Consider the following 11,878-nt stretch of genomic DNA (forward strand, 5'->3'; position numbering starts at 1 on the left):
TGATCAGCTCAGAAGCCGCTACCCAAAGGAGGATTTCTTAAATCCCATTCATTTCAAATTTAAAAACACACTTCTGCGTATCTCCCGGGCCTCAGGAGAAAGGATGGCAGGAAGTCCAAGGCTGGTGGAGTGCTATGGCCGCAGGGTCTGGAAGGGTCTCACAGCTTTGGATGTTCATATCAGAAAAGGAAAAGGTTGGAAGTGTACAAGCTAAGCATCAAATTTATGAAGTTAGAGCAAGAACAGCAAAAGAAAAAAAAACTCAAAGCAGAGGAAAGGGTACAATAAACACGTGAGCAGACATCAACAAAATAGAAAGCAAAACAAATTTTTTTTAAAGATGTTGTTTATTTGACAGAGAGAGAGCGAGTGCACACAAGCAGGGGGAGCGGCAGAGGGAGAAACAGGCTTCCCGGCCGAGCAGGGAGCCCGACGCGGGGCTCGATCCCAGGACCCTGGGATCATGACCTGAGCCGAAGGCAGACGCTTAACCGACTGAGCCACCCAGGTGCCCTGGAAATAATTTTTTTTTTTTTAACTCATAAAATAGACACATTCTGGTAAGAATGATCAAGAAAAAAGGCGGATGGTGCACAAATACACAAAGCTGGGAATGAAAAGAGACTCAAACTCTAAAGATGCATCAGAGATTTAAAAGATCCTAAGAGACCTAACAACAGTATATCCAAACCCTTAGGCAAAGCAGACCAAGTCCTGGGGAAAAACAGCTCACAGACTCAAGAAGGAAAACCCCAAACAGTCTCAGAACCAGCAAGGAAAGGAGATGAACAGCTTTACTCCTTTGAGATCTACCAGACTTTCCGGAAACAGTTCACATCAGTCTTAACAGATCTCCCTGGAGTAGGGAAAAGGGGCCGACCCATCCTAGCCTTCTGTCGGCCCCTGACACCCAAACTGCCAAGACCAGCACGAGAAAGAAAAATAGAACTTGCATCACCCAGTCTGACCTCAAAAATTTGCAAGTGTCATTATATTGGATTAAAGGAAAACGAAGTTACAAGCATCTCAATTGCTGCAGGAAAAGAGCATTTGATAAAATGTGTGCGTTCATACTGGAAATTCTTAGCAAACCGGGACAGAGTGGACATACCTCACCCTGGTGGAGGCTCCATCCAGACCTAGAGCAAGCCTCCTTCCTGACGGCACACCCCGGGCAGCGCGCTGTCAGGACACAGCAGGAGCCTCGGCCGCACCTCCGTCCCTTCTCTGCGGGAGCTGCAATGCGGGTAGACGCGCAGAAGTGAGAGGCATGAGGGCAGAAGGGAGGAAGTGAACTGTCATTATTTTTGGACCCTCCAAAAGAATCTGCAAGCCACTAGAACAGAGAAGTGTAAATCCTTGTGCAGGAGGCAGAGGCACCAGCCGGGCCACACCGCGGGCACACTGGTGGGTGCCCGGCATGGTGTGTGAATGGTCAGCTGGGTAGGCAGCAGGGCCTCTGGTGATGGTTCCTTTCTTGAGGACTCCCGCCTCGGGTTTTCCCCAGCCCTGCAAGTCTTTACATTTCAGAAACTACAGCTCTTTCACCTTTACAAAACTTAAAGTCAGTTGTTCTCACTTTTTTTTTTTTTTTAATTAAGGTGAAAAATAACCATTTTAAAGTGAACAGTTCAGGGACATTTATTGTGTTCATAATGCTGTGTGCCACCAACTCTTCTAGCCCCAAACACCACCTTCTTTTGTTGTCCGCAGCCGAGGGGACCGTGAAGAAGGAGGGCAGAGGCAAGAAGAGGAGTCCAGCGAAGAAGGGACGGAAGGTGGGCAGATGGGCCTGGGGAGGCTGGGTGCCCCCCCTGCAGGACCAGGACCCCCCAACAACCCTTGTCTCTGGTGCAGGACGCTCCGCCCCGGCTCATCCCCCCTGACTGCATTGTAGTCGACGCCGACAACTTCAAGTGTATCCTTTACCGGCCCCGCCGTCTGGGACACCCAGGCGCAAGCACTGTTTCTCCTTAACCCAGAGCTAGTCATCGTGGACCCCTACGGGGAGGCCCAGGGCATAGGTGAGTGCCTCCCATGGGCCCCTGACGTGCGCACACGTGCACACACTCAACATACACCACCCTCTGGGCTCCACCCTCGGCTGCCTCCCGTCACACTGACCACAGGGGGAGTGGGGTCCTGCGGCCGTGGCCATCACAGCCAAGTCGGGACCATAGCTGTAGGAAAAGTGAACCCCTGAAGCGAGGTCCGCTGCCCCCCTTCTCAGAGCCCCAAACGGGACTTCCTGCCGCCCAGGGCAGCTCTAAGTGTCTAATTCTTGCAGGCTCTTCTTTTGCTAAATTGGTTTTACATCACTTCTCGGCCTTTGGCTAAGATCAAGAGTAAAATCTCTTTACAAAGGAGGGCGGGAAGGAGCACTGACATTTCCACACGCAGTAAACGTTGACTCCACCACGTCCTGTGTCTCTACACGAGGGGCAGCGCCAGGGGCCGCGCCAGGGGACTGCCTGCTGCCCATCTCCCTCAGTGTCCCACATCTGAGACAAGCTCCATTCATTTCCTGTTGCAGAAAGGCTGACTCCTGTCTTCGTCACCCGGGAAATTTTGGAAAGATTCCGAGACACGTTCACTGCTCTCTGGGTGGGACATCTGGGAAATAAGCACTTCCCCAGGTTGGTGTCGGGGTTCTGGGGACACTGTCCTGCAGCCAGCAGGTTGATGTGAGCCAGCTGGGGGTGCCCCACACACGGTGGGAGGGACTGCTGTCCTCCGTCTCCCCCTTGTCCCTCTCTCCTCCCTCTTTCCCTCAGGCCCCCCCAACCCTGACCCCGCATTCTGTCCTGTCAAACCCCCTGCCACCCCCACCCCCAGAGGCTCCTGGTGTCTGGCCTTTCTTCATCACACAGTGGGCTCCTTGGCCCTCATGGTGCCTGCATGGTGGCGTCATTGTCCTCATCCCCACTTTACAGACGAGGACCTGGCACGCGGGAGTGTGTTTTTGCCCAGTGCAGGGCGTGCCCCTGGCTCTGGGACTTGGGGGGGATTGTAGGAGGAGAACCTGCTGGAGAGGGGCGGGGCTGCGGGAGAGCAGGGCTGCGCGAAAGAAGGGCGGGGCCCGTGGGCGGGGCTGCGAGGGAGAGGGGGGGCCGTGGGGCGGGGCTTCGAGTGAAGGACGGGGCCCGTGGGGCGGGGCTGCGAGAGAGAAGGCGGGGCTGTGAGTGGGCGGGGCCTGTGAGAGGAGGAGGGGCAGCATTGTAGAGGGGCCCGCCGCCGGAGAAGTGCAGGGTTGCACGTGGGTGGGGGTCTGTGGGCAGTGGGCGGGGCCTGCTGGAGTGGTGTGGACTGCTGGGGGCAGGGACACTCCCCTGTGGGTTCTCTCAGAGACCTGGGAGTGGTTGGCCATCAGGGAAGTGTCCTTCTAGCACTTTCCAGAGCCACTGCTCAGTGAGATGGGAGTTCATTCCAGGGACCCGAGGTCCTTTCTCCGGAGAACCATGTGGATAGAACGCAGGATGGAGGCTGATGCTGGCATCAGGAGAGTGTACATTAGCCCTGTCCTAGCAGAGGGGTGGGACGGGGAGTGAAGAGCACAGGACAGGCTTTGCTTTCAAAGCACCCCAGGGACACCCTGGGACGCCGGCTGCCGGCCTCTGGCTCCCGCCACCAGGCCACCCTCCTTCCCTTTGCAGCCAGGCCGAGTGGGAGCAGCTCCTGGGCAGCTGCAGCGGCTTCTTCTTCTACGGGATGGAGAGCTTCCTGTCCCACATACTGGTGGAAAGGTTGGCTGCCATGAACCTACGAGGTGAGGCAGTCCCTCAGGGCCCCAGATGCTCGACGCTCTGCCAGGACCCCAGTGCATGAGATGGATCCACACAGGGACAGAGCAAGGCCCCTTGCGTCGCCATCAGTCATCGTCTGTCTGAGAAAGGGACTCTGGAAGCACAGCGGGGCTCTGGGGGAAGCCTCCTCCTGCCCTCGTACCCCTCCTCCACTTCTCAGAGACCCAGTTCAGAGTTCTAGACCTGACAGGTGCAGCTGGAGGCAGGAGCTGGAAGGGTCACCCCCAGGGCTGGGCCTGCAGAGTCCAGGAGGGCTAGGGTGGGCATTTCCAGAACACACTGACCACAACCCCCCCCCCGACTCCTAGCATAAATGTGGGCACTCTAGGCCTTGTATTCTGTCTGGCCGTCCCCTGAGGACTTCTGAGCGGGCGGTCTGGCTTGCCCTTGAGTGACCTTCTCCTGAGGCAGAGGCTGACTGGCACACTGCGTAGTCGCTAGGAGAGCCTTTTCGGGGACCCTCAAGAGGCACATGGCCCAGTGACGACAGCATAACAAGAACGTGGACATGTGTCCTGTGGTCAGGGCACCTGAACACCCCCACACCATCACCTGCTACTGGTCTCCTTCCCAGCCCCTGGAGATGGGCCACGCAACAGTCCAGCCCACCCCAGAAGCCTGTCACCGGCGCATTCCTTACCCCTAGAGGAGGTAGAAACAAGGCCTTCTCAGATGCGTGAGGTCAGAGGCATTCTTAAGCTCACCAGGCTCGTGTGGGGCTGACAACACCACTGGGGCCCTATGCTATTCCCGACCGTTGGAGGTTCTGCCTGCCCCTGGGGACGGCCCCCCGAGCCTGCCCTCAGCCAGACCACTCCAGGAAGTGCACAGTCAAGCCTGTGCACATGGGGCTCTCGGCATGCCCGTGGCCAAGTGTTGCTGTTTCAGCGGACACACGGGGCCATGTGCCTGAGACCGCCCCCGGCAGGCTGGGCTGCCTTGTTGGCCTGGCATGCTGGGAGCTGAGCCGATTGCACGAGAAGACTGGGAAGGGTGTGGGGTTCCGGAAGTAGATAGTGTCCCCGTGCGCTGGTGCAGCCGGCGGGTCTTGGGAAAGGGTCTATGGGCGTCAAGCCCGAGCCTCGGCCTTATTGGGCTGCATTTATTTCCCTGATTGCCCCACGCCCTGGGTGACACCACCAGCCTGCACTGGCCTCCCACTCCTGGGCGTGCGGCTGCTGAGCTGCCCCTCTTGTGTCCTGCAGAGTGCCAGATGATGGTCCTGCTGGGCCTGACGCGGTCCTACAAGAGCATGTGGCGGCGTATGGAGAACTCAGAGAACAAGAGGTGCCTGCACCAGCTTGGGCCAGCAGCCTGGCCTCCACACACTGAATGGGGGTGCCTGGGGGGCCTAGGACTGATGGATGCGCTCCCTGGGGAGTGTGGGGGACAGAGTGCCCCTGCGTCCCATGGGCAGAGCCATCTGCCCCCAGACCCCACCCTGGAAGAGGCTGGTGGGGGGGGTGCCGCAGAAGAGGGAGGGGAGCTCCAGTGGAAGACTAAGGCCTGTGGGGACTGGGCCAGGGGCCAGGGGGCCAGCAGCTGGGAGGGTGCCCTGGCTTCAGAGCTCCCCACATCACATGCACCCCAGGGCCTGTGTGGGCTGCCATCTCACGATGGATGCTCTGCCTCCTGACTTCCCCGCAAGGCTGGGAGTGGTCCGGAGGGATTTGGTGGCACTCCGGAATGCCTTGTCTTGTTAAATGGCATTTCACATGGGGGGGGCAGGGGGGTGGAGTGGGGGGAGGGTGTTCTTCATTGGTTCAAGCACTTGAAGAGCTGTCAGCCCAATACTTGGTGCTATTTGGGCTGTGGACTGGGGTCGGCTCGGGCTGTCCCATTGGAGCTCGATCCCCTGCAGCGTGCCCCAGCTGACCTTGGAGGAGCCCATCAAGACTGCCATCCTTCTGAGTCTGGTGGGGGTCAGGAGCATCCTGACAAACCAGTGGCCGACAATCCTGCAGGACAACGCGCTGCGGGCCGGCATCCTGTGGGAAAGTGAGTGGGTGCGGGTGTCCCGGGCCCATCCGCAGCCCTGTGGGCCTCCCCAGGAGCCTGCCGGCGGTGCCCCTGACCAGTCTGAGGGATGCTTCCTTCCTAGGTCTGTTGACAGTTGGCAGGCCGATCGGGAGAGCAGTCCGTCTCCTTCAGAACATGGGATCTGGTGAGCCGAGGAACCACGGTAACAGAAGCTGTCCCCCGTCCCTGCCGCTGCTCAGGCTGTACTGGGCCACCTCCCAGCCAGCGTCCCAGCGGCGCTGCCGGGCTGGGGTGCCCGCCATTTCCGGGCCGCTTCCACGGCTCAGCGTGTGCCGACGGAGAGCACAGCCTCCCGTGAGATCCTCAGGGCTGAACACACTGGGCGTTAGAAGGGCTCAAGGCGCCCAAGTTCTGGAAGCCCAGGCGTGCTCTCTGGGGCGGGAGCAGGAAACCTTCAAACTATACCCCACAAAAGGAGCTTAAAATTTAGAAGTGACGTGGTGCACAGTGCCCAGAACACGGTTACCAGACCGTGAAGGCTGTTGAGTGCGTGCGGGAGGGAGGGAGCACCGGCAGGTGCGTGAGGGCGGAGGACCCTAGAAGAGCCAGTGGTGTGAGGAGCTGCTAACGAGCTGCTTTGGGGACAGAGGAAGGGGCGCCCGTGTGGCCTCTGTTGTTCTGTGTGGATGTGCCTTGGAAGGAAGGGACACCCCACGGTCAGTGGTGGCAGCCGGCTGATGGCAGGAGGAGGAGCCGCCTGGCCCCACGGTGCTGGGAGTGGTGTGGTGTGGAGGCGACAGGCCGGCCTGGGCCTGGCGAGGTCCCTCCCTGGCTGGGTGCCACCGCCCGTGGGCCTCGGTGTCCGTGGTGTACATGTGTGGCCGTGTCCACGGTGGGGCCGTGTCTGCACCGTCGTCCACCGTGCACCCTGCCCCCAGTGCTCCATGCAGGCCACGAGCGCGGTCTCACTCTCCCTCAGGTGAGCCTCCGTGGGCCTCCAGGGTCAAACTGCTGTCCCTCCCGCCACAGCTCAGCGACCAGGAGCGGCTGCCCATCGTCCTCAACTCGGTCCTGTACGGGCTGCCACACCTGGCCATCGGGTGACCCCCCCGGGGCAAGGACCTTGACTGCCCCTCCGAGGACCCACCACCCAGCCCTCCCCCCCGTAGGCACCCCTCCTCCGGGGGCCCTGCCCCTGAACCCCAGTTCTGCTCGGGGTCATGCCAGGGCCATCCTGAGTCTGATCTGCTCTGGTGCTTCCTCCTCGGCCTGCTCTGCCCGGCTCGCACGGGGACCCTTGGGCAGGGGGAGGAGAGTCCCTCTGGGGGCTCTGCATCGGGGCTGACCCCACAGCTGCCTGGACCCCCAGAACCCTCCCCTGCCCTGTGCACTCCCTTGGGTCCCAGTGGTGGGGGAGCCGCCTGTTTTTGGGGTAGAGGCTGGCCCTGGGGGTGAGGCCCTCGGTCCCTGGAGGCCCACGGTGGTCCCTGGACAAGGAACACCATCGTTTTTGGTGTAAGTGCTTTAGTAAACGACAAGGTCCAGTGTCTGCATCACGTGTCTGCGGTGCGGTCTGTGGCCCCGGGTGCGCGGCAGGACTGGAGTCCCTCTGTCGAGCGCCGTGCCGTGGTGGGGCTCAGCCGTGTTTGCCGAGTGAGCGAGCGAGTGCGGGAAGTCCAGCCCCGGGGCCCGGGGATGTGCCTGTGAGGCCGGCTCCCAGGAGGCGACCGGAAGCTCCATGGGGAGTCGCGGTTTGTCTGCTGGAGGCAGGAAGTGCGAGGGAAGTCCGCCCTGGTCTCAGAGGCCCCCAGGGTGGGACGTACCGCCACCACCTGTGGGCACCACAGCGGACCAGGGAAGCCCTGGGAGAAGCCGCTGTCCACAGACTTGGACACTCAGCCAGACTTGAGGGTGGCCATAGGAAGAACAGATACGTCCCCAGGAAGCGTCCTCCCACCGGGCCCCAAGCCATCCTGGCCCACGTGGAGACCATGGTGAGGGACTGAGTAGCCAGGACCCTGTGTCCCAAGAGCCTCCCAGGCTGGTGGCCAGGGGTCAAGGGAGAGCCAGCTCCAGGTCTCTCTGCGGGGGGAGCCAGCGCCGTTAGACAGTCCATGGGCTGGGGGCGGGGAGGGTCAAAGTGTCTTCGGGCCCTGGGTCCTGGCAAGCAGCCCCTCGGACATCTGCTGAGGTCAGGCCACAGAGCGCCCTGGGCCGGGGGACCCTGGCCCTGGGGGCTGCTAGGACTGCTCTTTCCAGGCCCCCGAGCACAGTGAGGTGTCCGCACAGAGGCCACATCTGCCTCACCTGGAGACTTCTGGCCTCTGAGCACTGGGTCTGGGGCCCCCTGGGAGCCAGAGACAGCCACCCACAGGCCAGAGGGTGCCAGGCCTCAGGCCAAGCGGCCGCCGGTCATCTCTGGGCTGTGAGAACTAGGAGCTAAGTGGGTGGGAGACAGTACACGTCCGCGAGGCTTTGTTCCCCTGGCACACGTGAGGGGGTGTGGATGGTGGTGTTTCATCCTGGTCTTGTGTCTGGGACGTGGGCGGGAAGCCCACGCCGCAGCCTCCCTGCCCTGGGTCGGACGGACCCGCTCCTGGACTTGCTGGGTCGAGCACAGGCCAGGCCAAATAGTGAGGAAGAAAGCACGAAATAGGACTGCCAGGAGGTACCACAGCGCGCCTGCTAAAACCCTAACGTAGGCATCAGTGCCAACACCGCGTGCTAGGGAACGTGGGGAGCACCTGGGCCCCCCGTACGTCACGGCTGGGGCTGGGAAACGGCGCGGCCCTCAGGCAGACGGCTGGACCGGTTCTTACGAGCTCTGCCTGTGACCAGCATGAGACGGGCCCTGCGCTCCCAGCCTCGCGTCCCAGGGAAGCCTGTGCGTGTCTGCTGCGGCCGTTCCATCAGAGCGAGGGCTGGAAACAAGCAGTGTCCCTCGCCGGGGACGGTGTTACGAGCCCTGGTCCACGTGCCAGTGGAACGCTACACGGAGAACCGCGAACCCCGGATCCCTGGACGGGCGTCGGGGGCGCGACGCCGCGTGCAGGAGCCGCGACCAGCAAGGTCACGTGCCGTATGATGTCATTCCTGCCACAATTCTGAGGACGACGGCACCGGAGAGGGAGAGCACGCTGGCGTCTCGGGCACGGCCTGGGGGTGCAGGGGGAGCCCCCGCGGCCACAGGCCAGGGATCGCGCGTGGGAAACCCTTGCACAGAGCGGTTCCCCGGCTTCTGGTTCCGGATGCCGCTGCCGGGAAGCTGCATGAAGGATGCATCATCAGTGCTCTTTCTTTGTGCAACTTCTCGCAGGGCTACAGTTAGTCCAACATAAAAAGTTTAAAAGCAGCTCATCTTTGATAACATCGAAAGGTGGTGATGCCCTTCTTTTTGTTCAATTTTTTTCCTTTTGTCAAACATATACACGTTCTTCTTCCAGTTAAAAAAAAAAAAAGAGCTAACTAATGATCAAGGAATAAATTCAAATCAGAGCAGCCGTGGATATATGAGCTTCCTTCTAGAAAGCTGTTGGCACCCACCCAAACAACAAGAATAAAAGCCTCTGGAAATATTTCATCTGTGCAGACTCACATTTTTTTACCTTATACTGTGTCTACTCGTGTGAGAAATATGAAACGTGAGTGCTAGTCCGTGTATCGGAGGCGTTGAAATAACTTTCTGAATTATGCCCCAGCAACATGACAAATCACATTATCAATTAGCTTCTGTAACGGAAGTGGCATTCCAGAATATATTCAAGCATGAAAAAATTGCATAGGTGGAATTTATGTAACCCTAAAAACTATAAGGAGAAAAAAGATCACTTGGAATTTATTGGTAATAATAGAATGTAATTGGAATGGTGGGTAGCCTGGGAGGAAGGGTGACCAGATCTGCATGTTCTCAATGTCGTGAGGGCCCCAGGGCTCCGGGAGACCACCCTCCCCGCACCGGGTGACCGCGTGCGTGTGGCAGTGGAGGAAGCCCTTGGCTCTAGCCAGGCTTCCTGACCTTGAGCCGGTCACTCGGGAGCCGCAGCCTTAGCCGCCCGGGGCTGGGGCCTGAAGGGGACCAGGAAGGGCCCGACCCCCGTCCCACTTCTCCCAGACCCCGCGTGTCCAGGCCCAGCCCCTCACTTGCAACAACTTGCAAACTCCAACCTGTTCTGTGCTTGCTCGTCAGTCAACATTTAAAAAGTTCCATCTCTTTTATTAATTTATATCTTGAAAATAGTGATTTCCATATTTTTTAAAGACCTATTTATTTTAGAGAGGCGGGGGAGGGGCAGAGGGAGAGAGAATCCCCAGCAAACTCCCCGCTGAGCACAGAGCCGGAGGCGGGGCTGGATCTCAGGACCCCGAGATCATGACCTGAGCTGAAACCGAGTCCCACGCTCAACCAACTGAGCCACCCAGGTGCCCCGTGATTTCCATATTTTTAAAACAAGGACTTTTTTTTTTTTAAACTATACATTTTATTGTAGGAAATATGGAGAATAAAAACAAAGGGAAAAAAGTACTCCCAGCCCACATGGTGTTTTGATGGATTTCTGGATTTCTCTGCCCACGTTCCTGCACTCAGCCCACCTCCTTTGTCATTGGCCTTGCCCACATAGAAGCCCACTGTGCCGGGACCAAGGGTCCTCTAGGCATAGAGGGCGGGCCCTTGCGGATGGGGCGAGGCAGTCTAGGGTCCCCCCCTTCCCTGGGGAGGTGGGCCTGAGGATGAGTGGGCTGGGGGCCCAGGTCATGTGGGCTCTGGAGCCAGGCCAGCTGGGGTCAGCACCTCACTCTGGCCAGGACCCCCTTGGGGGTTACATTCACGTGACCAGCTCAACACTTGACGTTCATGCCTCAATCCCCGTGGAACAGCGTCACCCGGCCACACCCAAGGTCCATCCTCTGTGATGTGGCCATCACACACCCCATCACCTCTGCTGAGCGGGAGACCCTGGCCTCCGCGCGTCCTGGCCGGTGCCCATAGCTCCTGGTGCAGGTGCTCTGGGCTCCTGGGTCCCTCCCTGCGGCTCCCAGCAGGTGTTCCCCGGACGGCGAGTGTGGGGTCCCAGCGGGCGCCTGTCTGCCAGGCCCTCCTGCGCAAGCCGTGAATTCAGTCACGGCTGAAGCAGGCCTCCCCCAGTGGATCCAGATTAAGAAGTTAGGTGGGTTAATAAAGCTAAAACGTTCACAGACGCTTGTGTATAAATTTCTATTAAGTTCCGTCATCCAGCACCAGTCGCCAATAGTTTAATTTCTATATTAAATAATTAAAACTCTATTTTCAATTGCTGTGAACAATTGTTTTCCTTAATGATCTTCCCAGAGGAGCCAGTAATTTTCTATCTTGTAAAAATGATTAACCGGCATCATTATCCCATATCTCTGAAATATAACCGAGCGACTTCAAGGAAGGCCATTCGTATTCAATTAATGCTCCCTTGCATTAAGACGGACAATATTACTTCATGCCATGCACAACCCTGCTGTCCCCTCATTTTATTATGACGATGATGGAGATAGAAACAACCAGTTTAATTATCCCATTTCCAACAGAAATCAATTTTCAACACGTCTTCACCCTTAAACAGAGGAAGAAGCCGGCAGGGCTGCTCTGGGGAAGGGCAGGCCCGCCGGGCGCTCAACGGCGCTGCTGCAGACCCTCCGGGCTTGCGGCCCAGGGTGGGGGGCACAGGGCCTGGACCCCGCACCCTGGGGCGGCCTCTCTGGGTGAAGCAGCCCATGGGGATCTGCAGACCCTGGGAGAACCTGCTGACGCGCCTCTTGGGGTCTTGTCCTCAGGGGCTGCCCGTTCCCGCCTCCCTCCGCATCGCCCCTCCCACCGCCACCCCTGTCCCCCAGGCCCCAGCCTCGGTTTCCTGCCCGGGGCTGCTGAGACCTGATGCCCGTTGCAAAGGTGGGGGGACCCGGGGGGATTTGCCACCCCGTGCAGCGGTCGCCTGCGTCAGGGTGATTCAGGGGACGTGCCCTGCCTCGCCACTCAATCATGCCGCACTGTGGGCCAGCGTAATCTAATTGTTTGACATTTTTATCACAATTCATTGAAGCCGGAGGGAGATGACGAGATGAATGCC

General features: G+C 59.0%; 1 protein-coding gene across 1 annotated transcript in view; it reads left to right on the forward strand.

Annotated features, from left to right (window-relative positions):
- CFAP46 (cilia and flagella associated protein 46) overlaps positions 1-6,573 on the forward strand; it is a 123,995-nt gene extending 117,422 nt beyond the window's left edge. The window contains exons 53-60 of the mRNA XM_081822985.1: positions 1,714-1,778; positions 1,858-1,918; positions 1,989-2,024; positions 2,534-2,636; positions 3,654-3,766; positions 5,009-5,090; positions 5,665-5,801; positions 5,905-6,573. Of these exons, the coding sequence (XP_081679111.1) occupies positions 1,714-1,778; positions 1,858-1,918; positions 1,989-2,024; positions 2,534-2,636; positions 3,654-3,766; positions 5,009-5,090; positions 5,665-5,801; positions 5,905-6,266 (959 nt within the window). The 3' untranslated portion in view covers positions 6,267-6,573. The remainder of the gene's footprint in view (positions 1-1,713; positions 1,779-1,857; positions 1,919-1,988; positions 2,025-2,533; positions 2,637-3,653; positions 3,767-5,008; positions 5,091-5,664; positions 5,802-5,904) is intronic.
- The last annotated feature ends 5,305 nt before the right edge of the window (positions 6,574-11,878 follow it).

Source organism: Leptonychotes weddellii, chromosome 6 (genome assembly GCF_054177405.1).
Source record: "Leptonychotes weddellii isolate Sample4059 chromosome 6, ASM5417740v2, whole genome shotgun sequence".
Taxonomy (NCBI): domain Eukaryota; kingdom Metazoa; phylum Chordata; class Mammalia; order Carnivora; family Phocidae; genus Leptonychotes; species Leptonychotes weddellii.